Source organism: Typopeltis vanoorti, chromosome 3 (assembly GCF_054136105.1).
Source record: "Typopeltis vanoorti isolate ZY-2024b chromosome 3, IOZ_Tvanoo_1.0, whole genome shotgun sequence".
NCBI classification, from domain to species: Eukaryota; Metazoa; Arthropoda; class Arachnida; order Uropygi; family Thelyphonidae; genus Typopeltis; species Typopeltis vanoorti.
In genome coordinates this window covers 132,907,296-132,929,401 of record NC_143551.1, presented here as the reverse complement: position 1 = coordinate 132,929,401, position 22,106 = coordinate 132,907,296, and the positions used below count along the sequence as shown (strand labels likewise).

At 36.8% G+C, this 22,106-nt stretch overlaps 1 protein-coding gene across 2 annotated transcripts in view; it reads left to right on the top strand.

The window, feature by feature from the left end:
* LOC150108577 (F-box/WD repeat-containing protein 9-like) overlaps positions 1-22,106 on the top strand; it is a 243,118-nt gene that overhangs the window by 130,003 nt on the left and 91,009 nt on the right. For both annotated transcript variants that reach the window (XM_090416020.1, XM_090416021.1), the window contains exon 5: positions 6,172-6,284. In XM_090416020.1, the coding sequence (XP_090272146.1) occupies positions 6,172-6,284 (113 nt within the window). The remainder of the gene's footprint in view (positions 1-6,171; positions 6,285-22,106) is intronic.

Genomic DNA, 22,106 nt, shown 5'->3' with positions numbered 1-22,106 from the left:
TCTCCTTATATCTCTTCCATAGCCTCGTTTTCGCATGTAGCTCCTGTTTAATATTGTTTCATCTGCTTTACTCCAAATTGTGTCCTCTTCTTCACTCGTGAAATATAGCTTACCATTGGTGCTAACAAATATTCCTTCACAATTTCCCAAGCACTAATGATAACTCGGCCTTCCAATTCCTCCCTCCACAAAACTTCCCCAAGTTGACATCTAAGACTATTATAATCACCTGCTTTATAATTCCACATATGTTCCCATCTCTTTGATACTCCTGCATGTTTATTCATTTTCCAAGTCAAAACCATATGGTTACTCTCTCCAACTGGTGGGAGAGATGTCATCTCAGTTATTATTATGAGCTCTGCTGATACTATAACCAAATCCAAAACTCTTGAACCTCTTCTTCACTCTGTTACATGTTGCCTAAGACATTTGTCCCTCAAGAATTCTAGAAATTCTATTCCCCTATTGCTACATGAATCTTCCTCTCTCCAATTTATACTACGGTAGTTAAAATCTCCCATAACAATCACTCTTCTTGCACTTGCCAAACTTAACTGTCTGAGCATCTCCTGGTCCTCATCCTCTGTGTTCCTGGGTCTGTAGCAACACCCTACTAAATATCCTGTCTTCTCACCTCTACCTCACACCATATGCTCTCAAGATCATTTGTCTCACTGCCTTCCAAAGCCTCCACTCTTAGAGGACGTAGGTCGTCACTTATCATAAGCAGTACCCCACTACCACATCTTCCCATCCTATCCTGCCGAAAAATGCTGTACCCAGCGACTTCTATTCCTGTTATTATATCCTCTTCTGTCAACCATGCCTCTGTGATCCCAATGGTGGCATTGATGCTATCAGTGCCACCAATTCCTCTCCCTTATTCCAAATACTCCTGGCATTGGTATAAAGCATAAAAATGCCATTGTTTCTATATCCAGCATTATCCACTCTAGACTCCACTGGGCTAAGCGTTACCTGATGTCGTCCCCCTTCTCCTAAGTACCCATTCCCACAAGTGGCCACCCCTGCTACCATCCACACTGGGACACTGACTCGTTAAGAACAGCAATCTCTCCAGATGCCTACGTCCTTCCTCGTTCAAATGCAGGTGGTCTCTTGCATACAATTCCTCTCTCCTCTCTCGCTATTATGCCATTCAATATCATCGCTGTTCTGCTCAGCTCGACATTATCATACCTAGGCAACACACACACTATCTTTCCTCTCTCTGTCTTCTTTTGTACAGCCTCAAGCAAGAATCTCATATCTCTCGCTGCCCTATTTACACCACCACTCAAGTCATTTGTTCTGCAAGGTTACAATGCTTGCATGCACATATCATTGTTCTGTGATCCTTGATGGTAGCAATGTAACATTGCAGAACTATTGGAAGTATTAATTGAAGTTGATATAATAATAATTATTATTATTAACATACAACCTCCACAGGGGCAAGCTGGTCATATGTGCAATGTGTACAACATACACATTGAGGCCAAAGAGGAGGAAATACTTAAAAAAAACGTTTTTTTAAAGTGATTTTTTATTGGAGGGGGGGGGGAATAGGGGCACCAACTAAAGTTTTGCACACAGGCACCAGACACTACTGGCGCACTCCTGAACCTCCATGGAGTCAGAGACTCATCATGGGAGGAACACGCTATTGCACACAATGCTTATCCAACTGTGCCTTAAAATGATTCAACATATCTACATTCACAACACACTCAGGCAATGCATTTCACTTAATAATCACTCTCCATAGAAAGAACCTTCTCCTCACTTCTCTGCTCACATGCTCATATATATATATATATATTTTTTTTTTTATGTTGAGCCTATACACAAGAGGTTGGTAGATCAACCTATCCTATAGTACATTAGTACTGTGTATGGGTTAAATATGGTTTCAAGCGATGGCTTCTTGTTCTACCCCTCTCCCATTTTATGAAAAATTTCTTCCATGTAAACCTGATAACAACCCCTGACTAGCTTATATATCTCAATCATATTCCTATACCCTCTTCCTCCTATTCATGAAGCTTTGCAATTTACATTCTCTTGATCTGTCCTTGTACTCCACATTTCAAAGACCACTGACAATCTTTGTGAATCTTCTCTGGATCCTTTCCAACATATCCTCATCACCATAAAAACCAGTAACTAGATCTATGCACATACATTCAGCATATGTTGTAATAATTTCTTGAAAAATAATAGTTAGTTATATTAATGGAAATTTGTTGGAAATAGTCAGTGAGCTTAGGAGTTATTGTGGAAAATAAGTTAAAGTTGAGGAGTTGCATTGCTAAGATGGTTAAGTTGTTGCATTAGATAACATAGTTGTCAAAGAGAACTCTGACTCTTGGAATAAGGAAGTTATTTTCCTGCTTTGCAAGTCTAAGATAAGATCACACACATCAGATATATGCAGATAATGGTCACATCGATTCCAAGGAGATATGGGATAGATTTGAAAAGATTCAGCAGTGACTAACCAAGATGATATCTTGCCTATGGAATCATACATATGAAGACAGATTGAGGGAATGTAGCTTTAATGTTTTGAGGAATAGATGTAGGAGTGGATAAAGGTTAGTCAGGAGATTTTACAGTATGGACACAAGTGAGATTTTGCTATTTATGGATAGTGGTGACAGAACTTGATACTACTCCTGGAAGTTGCAAGGGGTATTGTTAGGAGGCATGATGGCCAGATTCTCTTTCTAGTGTGGTGTAGAATAGGCTTCCATTAGATGTTGTGATTATGTGTTTGGTAAACATTGTTCAAGGGAGAGATATTTAAGTGTGTCTAAATGGTCGCCATCCATAGACGCCTTGGAGGTGCATTCATAATAAGAATAATAATAATAAAATATTCAAAACGTTCACATAATTTTAGGCCATCTTAAGTTCACATAGTATGGTGACTTCACCATGCCATGTCAATTTTTCAAGTCAGCATATTGTTTCCATTCAGCCATCTGGATGGAATAAAGCATATTTAATTACTTGCAAAGGACTGATAAATAATAATACAGTTGATAGTCCAGTAAAAAGGGTTAAAAGATAAAGCTGAAAAACATATTGCAATAATAATTACTCATAAATTTTGTTAACCTGATATTTTAATAAATACTTGTGAGGTAAAAAATAACTGTTTTTCACAATAACTAGATGCCATTTATCTGGTCATTTCTCACTATAGTAAATACTTTTATAACAGACTCTCTCTATATCAAGTTCCATAGGTACAGTGCTATGTTGAAAGAAATTCACTGTAGTGAACTGTCCATTGTAAACTTATTTTGGGTGTTAGCGGCTACACAGTTTTTGCCTGATTTTGCAAAGGGAATTGACAGAATACCACATGGAATTCTGTTATGCAGATTAGAACAAATGGGAATGGATATGACACTGGTTAAGTGGATAACAAAAATGGCTGCTGGACAGATATCAAAAAGTGGTATATGGATGGGCAGAATCAATGTGAAAACAGGTGACTAGAGGTGTGCCAAAGGCTCAGTGCTGGGACCATTGATGTTTAATTTGTACATAAATGATATAGTAAATAATCTGAAAGGAAATATTCAGTTGTTTGCTGATAATGCGAAATTAGGTAGAGCAATAGTTAATCAAGGTGATGTGAAGAGCTTGCAGGATGATTTAAAGGCTGTCAGTATGGGCAAAAGATAATGGGTATCAGTTTAATGTGAAGAAATGTAAAGTTATGCGTTTTAGGATAAATAGGTTACAAGCTGTGTATTGTAAAACTCGATTGTAGCTTAAAAATATCAAAGCGCTTTACATTGATTTTAACAGAGGTCAAGTCCTATGAGAACTGTAAATAACCTTTGTTTCTATGTTTTTTATGCTAGATATTTTTGTAAGTAACCCTATGGGTTACTTACAAAAATATCTAGCATAAAATTCTAGCATAAATTCTAAAATGTCAAAAACCAAGGCAATGTTTTGCCATCGGAACCTTGTGTAACAGCTATGTATAAAGAGCACAAGAAACTTGTTTACTATTAAGTGTGTGTAAAAGTTGTTTAGTTTGTATAATAGCTATGTATAAAGAGCACAAGAAAAGTTGTTTTTGATAAAGTGTGTGTAAGAGGTGGTTGCGGGCTCTGTGCATGAACACCTTCAAAGCTAGTTTTAGAGAAGTTTCTGCTGCCCAATAAGACAAGGAAAATATCAAAGAGGTCCACTAGTTTTAGAGAAGTTTCCACTGCCTGATAAGACAAGGAAAATATCAAAGAGGTCCGCTAGTTTTAGAGGTTTCCGCTGCCCGAAAAGACAAGGAAAAAAGAGCACATGGAGGAGACAAAAGAACGTGCTGGCTTTAACAAAAGGATCAAGGAGAACTGCCAATTTCTTTGGGGTTTACAACCCTTGGTGCAAGGTGCAGAGGAGGGAAAATAAAAGAGGACTGAGCCGAACATCGAGAGGCAGTCTCCAGCAGAGAGAACCAGAGGAGAGCCGAGATCTAGTTGCCGAGAGAGCAGAGGTGAAGCGCTGTTACCGAAGAGAGCCAGAGAAAAAATGGGAGAACAGCCAATGCCAAGTGCCGGTCGGATGTCCTAGTGCTGCGGGAAGTCAACAGAAGCTAAAAGGTGCAGAACGATCTTCAAGCCTGAATGCTGAAACTTCTTGCCTGAACTTTTGAGCACCGGGAAGATTACAGTCCAAGACCCACCAAATATTCCAACGAAGCACCGCCTGAAACAAGACTCTCTGGACGGAAACCTAAGGCCTGTGATGATAGAAAAACCATAGTGACGTTGATGAAGGACCTATGGAAGGTGTCATGACAAAGAGCCTCTGTAAGTGTGTCCAATCTCTAATGTATACATTCTTTTTGTAATCTAGGAGATATGTCATAGATGGATAAGAAATAGTAATAAGAAATATCTATAAGAGAGTCCTCTGATTTGTTGTTAACTGGAATATAAATTTTCAGATAACTTGCCGTAGCTAGCTAATCCCTTTTATGAGTAAATTAGTCTTGGCAATTTATTTTTTTTAAGCAGAGAAGTAACAGAGTAATTATATATATTGTATAGTCATTTAAATTTGAAAAGGGAAAGTCTGTTTCTGTATACCAAAGGCATAAAGGATAGGCAGAGAAGAGTAACCTCCCTATCGCTTATTTAATGTACTTTATTTTAAATGTAAATAAATGCATTTTAATTATATGCCAATAGAGTGCCACCTGATTTTACAATGCACTGTTCTTAAAAAAAATCGGACTTGTGAGCGGGAAACCAAGTGAGATAGCCGAAGTGTATAGTTAAGTGCAAATAGACCATGACTGTTTGTGTAAAGTTTTACTGAAAGAATTTGTGTTAGAGAAAGAGAGAGAGAAATCAACCAGCCGTATTACTGAGTTTTATGCCAATTAAATGATATTAGTGGCGCAGTTTCAATAAAATAAATTTTCTAGTATCCATAGGCATAAGACTCGTAGTGCGAAAGGTAGATAAACACAGTATGCAATAGTTTAAGCAAGAAAGTTTACGAGAGAGAGAGAGAGGAAGCACGCACTGCTAATTAGAATCTGTGCACAAAACTTTGGTTTCATTCAAAATTAGCATGATGTTGGATGTCTTGCTTAAAACTTCAAAATAGTCTATGAATTTGGAATGATTGATAATGATGATGTGGTTTCAGTATTTTGACCATTTTGGGTTGCCATATAGTATCATATCCATGAGTTTGTAATTTTTTACTAGTGAAAGATTCCTAGTTTACTGAATCAAACTCCCCCCCCCCTTCCCCTGGAGACAGACTAACGTAGCTTCATGTAAAGAGGTTTAGAAATTGTTTTTAGTTAGTTTGGCAGGATTTGAATCCAGCCCATAGCAACAGGTGACTATTCGGTGTTCGACTGCACCAGATGGTAAAATTACTTGATAGGATATGTATTTGCAGACTTTAATTTCTAATAAGCAGTTCAGAATCTGAATTAAATGGTAATTACAAGAAATTTTAGTAAGCAAACTGCATTTTTGTCTTTATACATACACACACACAGTAAGTTATGTATTTGTATTTTGTATATTATTAAATTCACATTTTAATTAATGTGCTTTCTATCCAATTTATCATTTTATACCTCATTGATTTAAAACCAATTGTTGACTAAGTTCTTCCTATTAGGGATGGGTTTGGTCCATGGCATATGGAAACTCAACACTTTTTACTAGTTCATGGGATGGAACTGTTAAAGGATGGGATATTTCTGATGATGTTACAGAAAAGGAATTAATTAAGTAAGTTATGATATTATTATTTTTCTCTTCTATTTCATTTTTGAAAATAAAGTATTTTACTAAATTTATGTAGATAATTTTATTCAATTAGATATTTTTGGTGTATTGAACCAGAATTTAATTGTTTCTCAATAGCAAACTTTTCCCATGGTATCCTGCTTAATCACCAAATTTAGTTAGAAAAAGATTTTTTATAGTTTACTTTTTGATAAGGATAATATAGAGTTTCTTTAGATTTATTTTATTATTATTATTATTTTATTTTATTTTAATATGTTAACTACAGGAGAGGTAGCAAAATTAATAGTACAGCAATGTTTAATGAAGTGGTTAATAAAGAACCTGTTGAAGCTTTCTTGTACAGCTGGAAGTTGTAGTCTTTGGGGAACATAATATAAGAATATTGTTTCATAGGGCAGAGTGACAATAGTAGATGGAATTAAAAGGTGGATGCAAAGTTGGTTTCAGGAGTTTAAAGATAAACTGTGGAGGGATTTTTATTAAAGTTGCTCATGTTTTTACAGGCTTAGAAGAAAGTAGAGTAATAATGGAAGCCAGTTCAGCAGAAAAACACCATGAAGATCTCTCTCTCTCTCTCTCTCTCTTGTTATCTCATTGTCACTTCAATGTGACAGCCTACTGAGCTTGTCACAGCCAAGAATTTAGCTTCATACAAACCTAATACATATTATAATAGGGCTGTTCATCCATCCTGCTTCCAAAGTCTTTGTTTAGGAATTGTGTGTATTCTATGGCAAGTTGGCCTTTCTTGCAGTAAGAAAAACATGAGTTTTCAGGAGAAATAAATCCATGCCTCCTATAGGTATCTTCCTAGATACTGTCATTGATGCTATCCATTTCACTCTACTAATCTTTTTCAGAACTCTCTTATCAGAGGTCTCCAGTCTTTGACCCAGTGTTTTATTTCTAGCCCAGCTGTCGGATCCATAAGTTAAAATTGGCTTAAACACTGTCTTGTATATACAGCTAATTTGGTATTTTAACTAATTTCTTTCTTATTCCATATAAATTTATTCAGCTGACTTCCTACCATTCCAGCTTTACTAATTCTGTTGTCTATTTCCACATCTAATTTACCATCTTTACTAAAAATTGTGCCTGAATAGCTGAAATGTTTTACTTCCAAAGGTTCAGCATTCAGGATACAGTTGATATTTTCAATGTTTCTGCTTATTTTCATTGTGTTTGACTTTTTATTGCTGATTTTCTTATCAAATTTATTATAATAGTTATTCAATTTAGTCAGGGAATCTTGCAGACTTGTACTGGGTTTATTCAGAAGTATAACATCATCTGCATAAAGTAAAGAGCTATGATTAACCTCACCAATTTTGATATCATATTTAATACCACTTTCCTTCATAATGTGATCCATATAGATAATGAATAACAGTGGAGATAATATGCACCCTTGTCACACACCGGATTTTACATCAAACCATCATTCTGTATCTCCTTGAATTCTAACTTGCTGACTTATTGTAGCCTTAAATCGAGATTATATATTGTTTGATATATTGTCCCATTTACCACCATATAACTGTAGCATTTTGAAGAGCTTTCCTCTTGGCACCTTGTCATATGCCTTTTCCAGATCTACAAAAATTAAATACAGATCCTTGTTTTCCCAAGATTTCTCAACTGTTTGTCTTAAAGTGAAATCTGATCCTAACAACCTCTATTTGGCCTAAATCCAGCTTGTTTTTCACCAAGCTTCCCTTCCACAATTTTTCTTAGCCATTTTCTCAAGTATGCTGGCATAAATCTTACCGGGAACTCTCAGTAGGGAAACACCTCTGTAATTCTCACATTCAGTTTGATTTCCCTTTTTATAGATGGGTACTATGAGAGCTCTGCTCCAATCTGGAATTCAACCCTCTGACCAGGCCTTCTGAATTATGCAGTGCAGCCACTGTAAAACTTTTATACCTCCATATTTGAGCATTTCTGGCCAAATTTCATCTACTCCAGCTGTGCCTTTCCACATTTCAGGTTTTTGATACTTTTTGTACTTCAAGTATGGATATGCATTTTTGACTGCATTCCTGTTGGATGTTTCTACCACCATGCTGACACTGTTTGTTTCATTTAGCAGTTATTCAAAGTTATTGCCCAGACATGTAGAATATCTTTATCTTCAGTTTTCACGTCACCTGTGTGATCTCTGATTCCTTTTACAGTACTTTTTTCTCCATTTCAAAGCTTTTAAGCTTTTTTTCAATAGTCTCCAGAATATTTTGCCACCTTCCTGGTATTTATTTTCTGTGTTCTTACCAAAGTCTTTCCATTACTTTGTTTAGCTAGTTTTACACAGTGCTTTGCTTTCTTACATTTTTCTCTGTATCCCCCTAAGAGCATAAGCTGATTTGCTTGCCAGAAACGTTTGATATGCTTTCTTCTTTTCCTTGATTGCATCTTTAACTTCCTGAGTCTATCATGGAGTTCTGATTTTTCTATCCTTGCAGGTTATCTCACCATATGCCTCTCTGGCTGAATCAATCAAATTTTTCTTTAGGGTTTGCCACTGTATCTCCAAAGTTTGGTTCTTGTTTTCAAACTCTCAGTTTTTCTTGAATAATGTTTGTGTATTTGTGTCTACAGTTCATATCTGATAGCTGTTCAACTTTGATTCATTTCAAAACTTTCTTACACATCCTTCTTTTCAATGTGAAGTTCAGTTTTATCCTGCTCAACAGTAAATAGTGATCACTTCCTATTTCAAATTCTCTGTATATTCTTGTATGTCCTGAACCAGTGGATAAACATCACTGTCAACAATAACATGGTTAATGACACTTTTATTATTCCTTGCATTCTTCTCTCCATTTGAATTTGTGCCCATTTTTATGTTGGAACATGGTATTAATAATAACTAATACATGTGCTGAACAGAAATAAAACTGTCATTTACCATTATTATTAGCTTTGCACTTTTCTCCAAATTTTTCCAAAACATTTCTATATGTCTGTTAATCATTTCCTACTCTGCTGTTTAGATCTCCAAAAAGGACAAACTTTTCATTTTTTTTGAGCCATTTTTCTCATTTTTCTTTAATGCCTCAAAAAATTCCTTCATTTCTTCCTTGGTAGAACCTGAAGATATCTTCAGGTGCAAACTTTGTTTGCTCACACTTGGATAAAGGATTAAACTAAATTTATTATAGTCTAACCAAGTGAAAAATAAACTTTCAACATCTTTCTCTAAATCCGGAGTACTTTAATAAAAAGGTGGCACACCTTTTGGCAACTCCTATAGGTAAAGATGACCTCGCCATTGCTTCTGTCTGGTATCTCCACTTCTGGGCCTGGCTCCCAATGAAGAGACCTCAATAAAGGTTGAAACTAGTCTGGGTAGCGGCCCTTCCCTTAATGCATAACATTATACATATCCGCAAGGAGATGTGTTTTGCATTATGGGAGATACTGAGATAGGAGTGATGTTAGCTTGGTCCACCTTTGCTACGAGTTGCCCGGTGTTGTACTACCCTACTCCAGTCCTGAAGATATTTTCAGGTGCAAACTTTGTTTGCTAACACTTGGATAAAGGATTAAACTAAATTTATTATAATTAGCTAGAAACACATTATAATTATAATGTGTTTCTAGCAGGAATGTCCTGGTTTTTAATGTCGGAGATTGCTTTTTTGTGTTGTTTCAAAAAGAGGTTTTAATTCTACCTGTGATATATCTCAAGTGGAGGATAAGATATTGAATCTTCACATATTTGCAGTATTCATTGCTAGTTTCGTAACCAAGGTTCCCACAAGACACCTATGGCCAAAGGTTTCCCACATGAAACCTTTGGCCATACTGGTTTGGCCATTCCTTTGGGTTGGTTTTTGAATGAGAAAGGGTTCTATTCCTATTTTTTGTTGTTGTTGAGGGGGTGAACTCTTTGATCTCTGTATGACAATGATTGACTCACTTTGATTAACATTTTGCTTTGTATTCATGTACTGGGAAGTAGGAGAATTCTGTCATGTAAATTATGTTATTATATTATGTTGCGTCTATGTTAGTATTACTGTTTTTTTTCCTGAAAAAGTTTTTTACAGTACTTCTGCAAGAAAATTATTATTATTATTATTATTCAGGCCTCCATGGAGTCAAAAGACTCATTGTGGGAGGTCCTTCCTAGGAAACACAAATTCTATCAAGACTCACTTACTACCACAATGATTCTTGATAAAACACAAATTCTATCAAGACTCATTGTGGGAGGTCCCTCCTAGGAAACACAAAGTCTATCATACCACTCTTTAAAATCATTGACCGTTCTTGCTCTTACCACTCTATCAGGCAATGCATTCCATGGTTCAACCATCCTCCATGCAAAGAAACCACTCCTCACCCTCTTACTCACAGTTTCCTTTTGTAACTTCCAGAGATGGCTCCTTGTCATGACTCCTTCCCGCTGTTCAACCAAGCGAAATAACTCCCCATTGTCAATCCTGTAACCACCTCTCAACAGTTTAAAAGTCTCAATCATATCACCTCTCTTTCTTCTCTCCACCAAAATCTGCAGTCCACATTCCCTCAGCCAATCCTCATAACTAACATTGTACAGTCCTGAAACCATCTTTGTTATCTGCATTTGTACCCTTTTCACAGTTAATTTATCCCCTTCAAATCCTGGGGACCAAATCTGAGAACAATAGTCTAAGTATAGTCTGATCAGGATCTTATACAACGGAATGATAACTTTTATCTCTGCAGGTCAGCATCCTTCTCATTATTGCAGCTATCCTCTGTGTTACTTTCACCACCTTTGCAATATGTCCCCTGAATTTCAGGTTTTTATCAATCATCAACCCCAGATCTCTTGTCTCCCCTACTTCCTCCAATATAGTATGCAGTGTCCCATCGATGTGTCCGAAACCTCAAGACCTTACATTTTGCTGCATTAAACCTTCATTCATTTGCCCATCTGTCTAGCTTATTCAAATCCTCTTGCAGGGCTACCGACATCTGCACTATTACTAATAACCCTTCCCAGCTTCATATCATCTGCAAACAACTGAATATTCCCCTGCAATCCACTGACAATGTCATTGATATAAAGGTTAAACAATATAGGTCCCAGTACTGAGGCCCTGTGGGATCCCCCACTTGTAACCCTCTACCTCCTTGAAATTACCCCACCATACACAACTCTCTGATACCTATCAGACAGCCAATCCTGAATCCAGTTGACCAACCTGACATCCAAACCCATGTGCCACAACTTAAATATCAGCTTATCATGTGGCACCCTGTCAAATGCCTTCGCTAAATCCAAGAAAATGGCAGTATATGCCTTTCCCTCATCTACTGCTCTTGTAACTTTATTATAAAAGGCTAGCATATTACTAAAACAAGAGCGTCCCTTCACAAATCCATGTTGACTCTCACAGATAACATTACCCTCATCTGCTCAATGCTGTATACGGTCCCTAACTAATTTCTCCAAGATCTTAACAACTACTGATGACACACAAACTGGCTTATAATTAGACACTTTCAATCTGCTTCCACCCTTATGCAATGGCACTATCTTACCTTCCTTCCAGACTTTCATTGAAAAGCCAGGTTCAAGGATCTGTGAGTTCTTTAGTACATTCTCTCAAAACTCGGGGTAAATTACCATCCAGTCCCACAGCTTTACTGACATCCCGGGTACTCGGTATTTGGAACACACTCTCCTCCTGCACCTCTAAACCTCGAATCTGCCCTATCCCTCTAGTATTAAAATTTACCCCTCCAGGATGAAATACTCCAATAAAGTGTTCATTGAACAATTCCACCATGTCCTCTGCATCAGTCACTCTATTCTCATTTTTATCCACATTGTCATTCTTCCACAATCATTTCTCCTCCTACTGGCCACATAGCTAAAAACATTATAGAGTATTTTGTATTCTTTAATGTGTTGAGTATGTTTTGCTGGATCACCTTGAGTACAAGAAGATTCAACAAATCTGCTCAAAACATTTAGTAATAGCAACCATACACAGGTTTCTTGCCCTAAGAAAGCTTCTCAGATCAAGCCAAACAATAACATCATTAGAAATACAGGAGCCATGATGACATAACTTACAGAATTTCCAGGAATGCTGCATTGTGGCATACATTGAATTCACACAGAATTTAGCATATACTTCTGAGTGGTTCCTACAGAGGAACTTTATGGGCATATGGCACCACTATACACATAGGTTTTTGATACAGGCACAGAGATTTTGTGCTCTCTAATTTATTGCTATTTAAAGTGATTTCTATCCAATTTTATGGCCCAAATATAAGTGCAGCAATATATATATAAAGGAACTGAAGAACTCAAGATCAACTGTAAGTACTCTGAGCTTTTCAACAAAAAAGATTCTTTCTGCCTTATTATTGGCCGAAGTAAGCACCTGTGCACTATGTATAGATATGCCTGCAGCATGAAGCAAAGATGTGGTAACAAGGTCTCTGTGTCTCTCCTTCATTATATGGTTTCTAAATCTCATTAAGCACACAGCGTAGAGCAGCCTCTTGTTACACTTGATACTTTCTCACATTAAACTGGCACATTAGAGAAAAAAATTAGAAGTGTCTCAATGCCAATGTGCCTACTGCTGAAAATTCCAGCAAGTTTCACAACCTCATTCTGTATTAGTCCAAGACACTGTGGAGGTAAAGAATAAAAAAAAATAGAAAACGGCAATGTACTGAGCTTTAATTCCAAAACAGACAGGAGGCTAAATGATGATATGTGAAAGCTTGCTGAATGATACAAATTTGACCTGGGAGAATCATCAGGTGTCACCACTCTGGGCCTACAAACACATGGAGTGAAAGAATGAATCTCCTGGGCTAGTCAAATGACTTATGATATGCCAGTGAGCAGATCGGTGTTCATAACTGCCACAAATAACATGTCAGAAGGTACGACTCTGTTCCATGTGTATGAGCATAAGGAACAAGGTAGAAAATTACAAATTGAAGAAAAACAACAAAGTAGAGATGACACATGGACAATCAATTATGAAAAAAGGAGTACCAATGTAAAAATAAAGTCTCACTACCAGCCAGCATGGGACTTTGAACTCTATCACTGCATAGGGAACATGTGTTACTGATGAGGTCAACAGCAGATCTCACACAACCTTCCTAATACACTGCACCAATATATATGTGGACTCCATTCAAGCCTCGGTGTTGTCCATTTCCATATCCAGTTTTCAAAACCCCCACTTACTTTTCCTGATAGAAACCCAAATTTCTAATCCCTCAAGCACTAATAATCTCAGCTTTCCCAGGTACTAATGATATTGGGATGGGGGTTTGTGAGGTTCATTATTATTAACATCTGACCTCCATGGAGTCAGACTTGTCTTGGGAGGTACACAACATCGCACACAAAACTGTGCCTTAAACTAATTCAATGTATCTGCATTCACATCATGCTCAGGCAGTGTTTTCCATTCACCAGCCACTCTACATGCAAAGAAACTTCTCCTCACTACTTTGCTCACATCCTCCTTATACAGTTTCCAGGGAATGTCCCCTCTACACCTCCCTCTCTCATTCTATGAAAAATTTCTTCTATGTCAACCTGATAACAACCTCTGACTAAAACTGATATGGCTAGATCATATCCTCTCCTCATCCTCCTATTCATGAGGCTTTGAAGTTTACATTCTTTCAATCTGTTTTCAAAATCCACATTCCAAAGACCACTGACCACGTTTGTGAATCTTCACTGGACTCTTTCTAACATATCCTTGTCACCATGAAAACTTGGTGACCAAATCTGTGCACAATAATTCATATGAGGCCTGAACAATGGCTTATACAATGGAATCATAACCTGTTTATTTCTGCACATCAGGGTCCTCTGCATCATTGCCATTATCCGATGTGACAACTTCACAACTTGTGCAGTGTGGCCCCTTTCAGGTTCTTGTCCACCATCACTCCCAGATCTCTCATCTCCTCTACCTCCTTTAAAGTTTCTCCACCAAGTGTATACTTGGTGGGGAAACTTTAAAGGAGCATACTATTGTTGCTTACCAAATTTCAAAACTTTACACTTTGCAACATTAAACTGATAGTTCCACTTATCCCATTCGTACAATCTGTTCAAGTCCTCCTGTAAGGCCATAACATCTGCTTGGTTCTGCATTGCTCTCCCCAATTTTGCATCTGTAAACATATCTCCAGCTGCATAATCACTAGTTGAACCCATCCCAATATCATTAGTATAAGTTTTTTGTATGAATTAGAACCATCAGTTATAACCTAGTCTGTTACCTTCATATAGCTTACTAATTTTGTATTCCTGAAGATGCCGATGGAAAAATTGGTGAAACATGTAGGACAATAAATTAAAAGCCACTTCGCTAACATTATAAAAAAAGTGTAATAGTTTATATACATAATAGTCAAGAAAAAATACCACACAATGAACAGGATCAACGAGATCACCAGATAAAAGGTATGCAATCTCGAAGGTTTAAAATGCAAAAAAGCTAGTTATTTAAACCATCTGACTTTTTTAAAAAGACGTAGAAACAATAGCTTGATCCCAAAATTTCTTCGTCTAAAACAATATTATAAAACTAAAAAAGTTTTATAATATTGTTTTACCAACGAACTTCGTTTGCACTTCTCAGAGAAAGAATTTGCCATACGAGATTCTTGCTTAGCAAAATGGACTCACAGTGCTATAACTTATTCACAGATATCTCTAGTAACCTTGACACCGAGACATGGCAACTATTAGATAATATGATTAGCAGCAGTATTACCAAAACCTTTAACCACAGCAAAAAGACACAAATTGATAAATTCAACATGCTGTATGATAATCATATCAACTACAAACCGTCTCTACCAGATAACCCAGTGATAATTAACCTATCTAAACACGTTTTAACAAAACCTGAGATCTCAATTCTCAAAAAAGGATTCAATTTTGCCTTAAAACCCACTGCCATTCCTAAAATAGAGTTCATCTGCAACTTAGAAAAAGCCTTCTCATTGCTACTACTACCAATAGCTAATGACTTACGTTTAAAAAGCAACATAGTCCTTTCAGCTCCATCAAGATCTTCTAACACCAGCTCTACTCTAACCAAATGGAAAGAAGAACACTTCTCAAATTAAAGAATAACAAAGACATAATCATACTTAGAGCTGACAAAGGCAATAATACAGTTATATTAAATACTAAAGACTATGAAGAAAAAATTAAAAATCTATTATCTGACACGTCTGTCTATGAAGTTCTCAGTACGGATCCTACCCTAAAAAACCATAATGACACCAATGAACTATTATGTGGAATGACTAAACTGGCCTATAGAAGTAATAAGAAAGCTAAAATCAATGCACCCGCTAACTCCAAGATTGTATGGCATTCCTAAAATTCATAAAGAAGGTATACCATTACGTCCAATAGTTGATGGAATCTATTCTCCTGCTTACCAATTGTCCAAGTACCTTGCAAAGATTTTACAACAACACATTCACGTCTCGGATGCTTATATTAAAAACTCACAACATTTTATAGATAAATTAAAAAATATCCCTATCTATGAAGATGATATACTAGCAAGCCTAGACATTACAGCTCTGTTTACAAACATTCCAGTGGTTGAAGTCATCAACATCTTAGACAACTTGTTCCCAAGGAACATCACTACTTTGTTCAATCTGTTTAACTTCTATTTTATTTGGCAAAAAATTGTCTATAAACAACTCACCGGATTAGCCATGGGTAGCCTCCTCTCTCCTCCTTGTGCTGATTTATTCATTGAAGATCTAGAGGATAAAATCTTATCCCAGATCATTCCAAAAACCGAAAATTTGGTACAAATATGTTGATGATATCTTTCTCATTTGGGATCATACGAAAGAAGAACTAATAGATTACCTCAACCAAATCAATAGTTTCCACCATACCATCAAATTCACATTAGAAATTGAAAAAGATGGAAAACTGCCATTCCTAGACATCCTAATAAAGAAACAAACCCACTAATAGTATCAACCTATCTGTGGATAGAAAACCTACAAATACTGGACGTTACCTCCATTTCAACTCATCTCATCATATATCTCAGAAACTTAGCATTATCCATATGCTCAAGAAAAGATCTATACAGTACACAACAGACCAAGATGACCTAAAAACGGAATTAACTATGATATCCAGAGAGCTATCTTTAAATGGTTATCCAAAAAGACTCTACAACAAGATTCTCTTGACTGATATACCACATAGACAATGTGATGACGTCCAATACATCAGTACTATTCCATTTGTCAGCAGCAGCATTTCCAAAAAATTGGCTAACCGTCTAAAACCACATAATATCAGAGTAGCATTCAAGCCAGTCAACACTATTCGGAAATTTTTAAGATCACCGAAAGACCCTCATCCATTCTACAAGTACTCTGGAGTATATAATATACCTTGCTCATATGGTATTAGTGACGTAGGTCAGACCTCTAGAAGCTTCAAAACGAGAAAGAAAGAACACATAGGGTATGTCAGAAACAACAGATCAAGACATTTCAGGCCTTTCTTGCCACTTTGCCTCTACCAACGATCACATTGAGTGGGATAAGAGCCTTATGCCCTATATAGAAGATAACTACCATTCAAGAACCTTCAAGGAAGCAGCTACAGTCCCTCGCACAACTGAAAACCTAAACAAGAATCAAGGCTAACTTTACCAGAAATTTGGAAAGCTTTAATTAGATCATTAAACATGAAAGAAATGAACTTTCATGACAATTACATCATGAGTCATAACAAATAAATCACGTTCCTGAGACACGCGCATTGTCTCGCACAATACTAATTTTTGTATGAATTAGAACCATCAGTTATAACCTAGTCTGTTACCTTCATACAGCTTACTAATTTTGTATTCCCTGAAGATGCCGATGGAAAAATTGGCGAAACATGTAGGACAATTAATTAAAAGCCACTTGACTAACATTATAAAAAAAGTGTAATAGTTTATATCATTAGTATAAATTGAACAACATTGTCATCCCCAGTACAGACTCCTGTTGCACAGCACTAGGGATCTTCCTCCTCCTCTTTCAGGACACTAAACCCCTATATACAGCTTTCTGATGCCTATCTGATAGCCAGTCACCAATCCAACTCATTAGTCTGTTATTCAATCCCATTTCTTTCAGTTTATTTAATGACTTGTTATGTGACAGTCTATCAATCAAAAGCTTTTGCAAAATCTAAGTAAATATAAGTAATCTAAGTATAAAATTTGTCACCTTGTCATACGAGGGTTGATTGAAAAGTTTGGTAAATTTCCAATAGATGCGACACATTTCGTTCATTCATACCAGTGTCGGCATGTATCATCTTTTTCATGACCCCTGGCAAAATTTTAGCCACGTGCAACCTGTAGTTCTCATTTGGCAAATATTTAAAATGACCATGTTTGCATTTTTCATAAAAATGGAGAAAAACGAATTTCACTTTTATTTGAAGAAGTGGATGGCTGCACAGATCAAAGCTGAGTTAGATGCAGTTCTGGGGACTCTGTACCAGCATTAAAGACTATTTATTTTTGAATAAATATGTTTAAACGTGGTCGTAAGTCCATTGAAGATGAAGCACTCTCCAGACACCTGACTGAGGTCGCTATGAAGGAAATGATTGACAGAATCCATGGTATCATTATGGAAGACTGCCGAGTGAAACTGCTTCAGATTGCTGAGATTGTAGGCATCTCAACTGAATGGGTGTATAATATCCTGCACGAAAAATTGCACATGAAAAAAAAAAATGAAAGTATGAAAAATGTGTGCGCAATGGGTACTGCGATTGTTGGCTGTCAATCAAAAACACGTGCAAAAAGACATTGACATTTCAATGCAGTGTTTGGCATTAATCAGAATTCGCAGGATTTTTTGCATCGATTAGTGACTGTAGATGAAACTTGGATCCACCACTACACAGCTGAGTCCAAGCAGCAGTTAAAACAGTGGACAATACCCAGTGAAAGAGCACCAAAAAAAGAGAAGATCGTTTTGTCAGCTGGGAAGGTGATGGCCACTGTTTTTTGGGGTTTCCAAGGAATTATCATGATAGACTATTTGGAAATGGGTAAGACAATAACAGGAGTCTATTATGCGTCACTGTTGGACTGTTTAAAAGAAGAACTGAAGAAAAAAACAGCCAAGATTGGCACACACAAAAAAAGTGCTCTTTCATCAAGACAATGCACCGTCCCACACATTGGCCATCGCCATGGAAAAATTGTATGAATTGAGGTTCAAATTGGTTTCACATCCACTGTATTCTCCAGATTTGGCCCCGTGTGACTTCTTTTTGTTCCCAAACTTAAAAATTGGCTTGGTGGGAAAAAATTTTCTTAGAACGAGGATGTCATCAAAGCTATCGATGAATATTTTGCACAATTTGACAAATCCTACTTTTTAGATGGGATGAAAAAATTGGAAACTGCCTGGACTAAATGTATAGACCTCGATGGAGACTATGTTGAGAAATAAAGGTGATTTCTTCCAAAAAAAAATGTGTTTAACTTATTTTTTTATCAAACTTTTCAAACAACCCTCATAAGTAAGTTAGTAAAACATTATCTTACTTTCACAAACCCATGCTGACAGTCACAGATAGTACTGCTGTTATCAACCCATTTCTGTATCCTAGTTTTCACCAATCTCTTCAGTATTGGTTCCCTGTCACAGGGAACCAATGCTACTGCTGGTACCCTGTGACATTCCCTTTAGACATGCTGTGATATATAATCAAATACTATTGCCTTATTAACATCAAGCTTATTTATTTCCTCATATACCTCCTGCATGTTCACAATTAAGCCATACTCTCTTATGTCCTGTACACTTAAGTTTTTCATAATTTCATCCTGATGAGGATGAAACACCCTTATAAATTGTTCATTGAGTACCTCAGTGATGTTTTCTACAAAAGTTACCATTCTACTATTTTCATCCATTGACATCATCTACTATAAGCATTTTTTCTTCTTCTTGCCACATATCTGAAAAACTCTAGGGTTTCTCTTGGCCTGGTTTGCTAATTTCTGCTCATACTGTAATTTTGTTGTTCTTACCAAATAATTCACCTTGGTCTGCTCTTTATATTCCTCATGCAATCGATTGCTACCATTATTCATCTTGTGCTGGCTCCACAGTATCCTCTTCTTCCAAATTTCATGTTTAATTCCTTTATTCATCCATTTGACACATACTTTATTCAGTCATTTGACCTTCAGAATACATTTGCACATTAATATTGTTAATTATCTTTTGGTCAGGGGGTGCTTAAGGGTCAAAGCTGTATAACTGAGAGGAGACCTCCACATAGCCTTTAAAGGAATGTGGAGAACCGACCAGGGCTTCTGACCTAATGTCCAATCCTCACCTTCTCGTGGTGCACCCTGTTGGGTATCTACTTTGATACTGAACAAACAAGGATGGGCTGGCAATTTGGGATTTAGCCGACCAAATTGTATTCTTATTGGTTAAACCAAAATAAAAAATGATGGTACAACATGACAAAATTTCATGCCGGCTGGGGCGTCGCCCCGGTTAAACAAGGCCCCCCATTGTTTTCGCCTGGGAACCAGGGCGAACAGCGAAAAGTCAGCTACTGGAACAAATCTGAAAACAAACCCCAACTCAACATCACCAGAGTTAAAGATCGGTACTATCAATTTAAGAAGCCTGAATGGCAAAGAAATGGAGCTAGCTGAGGAATTAGATAAGTTCCAGATCGACATAATAGGGGTGAATGAAACAAAAAAGACCAAAACTGGTGAGATCTTTCTGAGCAATAAATACAAAATGTTATATTCAGGCAATGACAATCAAGGAAAAGAAGGTGTAGCCATAGTATTCAACACAAAATACAAGGCTAATCTTCTTGAATGGCAGTCAGTCTCAAGTAGAGTAATGTGGGCAAATATGAGAATGGGGAACTGGACAAAGAGACTTATTTGTGCCACAGAAGGTTCTACTAAGGTAGAAGTAGTGGAATTTTTTGACGCTCTAGAAAAAGCAACTGACACAATGAAAAAGGAACAGTTGGTCCTTGTTGGGGATCTAAATAGCAGAGTAGGAAATGATTGTGAGACATACAAAAATATTTTGGAAAAATTTGGAGAAAAGAGCAAAGCTAATAATAATGGCAAATATCTGTAGGATTTCTGCTCAGGACATGGACTGGTTATTACTAACACCATGTTCCAACATAAAAATGTGCACAAATTCACATGGAGAGAAGAAGCTAGGAATAAGAAAGTCTCATTGACTATGTTATTGTTGATAGTGATGTTTTCTCCCTGGTACAGGGCACCAGAGTGTACAGAGGATTTGAAATTGGAAGTGATCACTATTTAGTCTTTAGCAGGATAAAATTGAATTTCATATTGAAAAGAATAACATGTAAGAAAGTTATAAAGCGAATAAAAGTTGAGCAGCTCTCAGATGTGAACTGTAGACTAAAATACAGAAAGATTATTGAAAAGAAAATGAAAGAGTTTGAGAACAGGAATCAAACCTTGGAGATTCAGTGGCAAACTCTGAAGAAAACATTGATTGATTCTGCCAGAGAGGCATGTGGTGAGGTTGTGTGCAAGAATAAAAAAATCAGAACTCCCTGGTGGACACAGGAAGTTAAAGAGGCAGTGAAGGAAAAGAAGAAAGCATATCAAAAGTTCCTGGCAAATAAGTCAGCTTTTACTCTTACAGAATACAGAGACAAATGTAAGAAAGCTAAACAGTATGTAAAACTAGCTAAACAAAAGTCATGGGAGGACTTTGGCAAGAATATAGAAAATAAATAACAAGGAGGTGACAAAATATTCTGGAGTTGTTGAAGAAATGGAATGGAGGAAAGAGTGCTGTAAAAGGAGTTAGAGATGATAAAGGTGACATGAAAACAGGAGAAAAAGATATCCTTGAAGTATGGAGTAATTACTTTGAAAAAGTGCTAAATGAAACAAGCAGTGATGACAGCACAGTGATAAAAAACACTGACCAGGCATGCAGTCAGGAATACATATCCATACTTGAAGTAGAAAAAGCCATCAAAGGCTTGAAATGTGGAAAGGCAGCAGGGGTCGAATATCATTCTGGTCGAATGATATTCGACCAGAAATGCTGAAGTATGATGGTATAAAAGTCTTACAGTGGCTGCACTGCATAGTTCAGAAAGCCTGGACTGAGGGACGAATTCCCGATGATTGGAGTAGAGCTCTCATAGTGTACCCATATATAAAAAGGGAAATAAAACTGAATGTGAGAATTACAGAGGTATTTCCCTACTGAGTGTTCCTGGCAAGATCTATGCAAGTATACTTGAGAAACGGTTGAGAAGAATTGTGGAAGAAAAGCTTGGTGAAGAACAAGCTGGATTCAGGCCAAATAGAGGCTGTAAGGATCAGATCTTCACTTTAAGACAAATAGTGGAGAAATCATGGGAATATAACAAAGATCTGTATTTAAGTTTTGTCGATTTGGAAAAGGCATATGACAAGGTGCCTAAGAGAGAAACTATTCAATACGCTGCAGTTATATGGTGCCAATGGGGCATTATATCAAGCAATACTTAGTCTTTATTTGAGTTGTAAGTCAGCAGTTAGAATTGAAGGAAGTACAGGAAGATGGTTTAATGTTAAATCTGGTGTGAGAGAAGGATGTACATTATCCCCTCTGTTATTCATTATCTATATGGATCACATTATGAAGGAAAGTGGTATTAAACCTGATATCAAAATTGGAGATGTTAATGTCAGCTCTTTGCTTTATGCG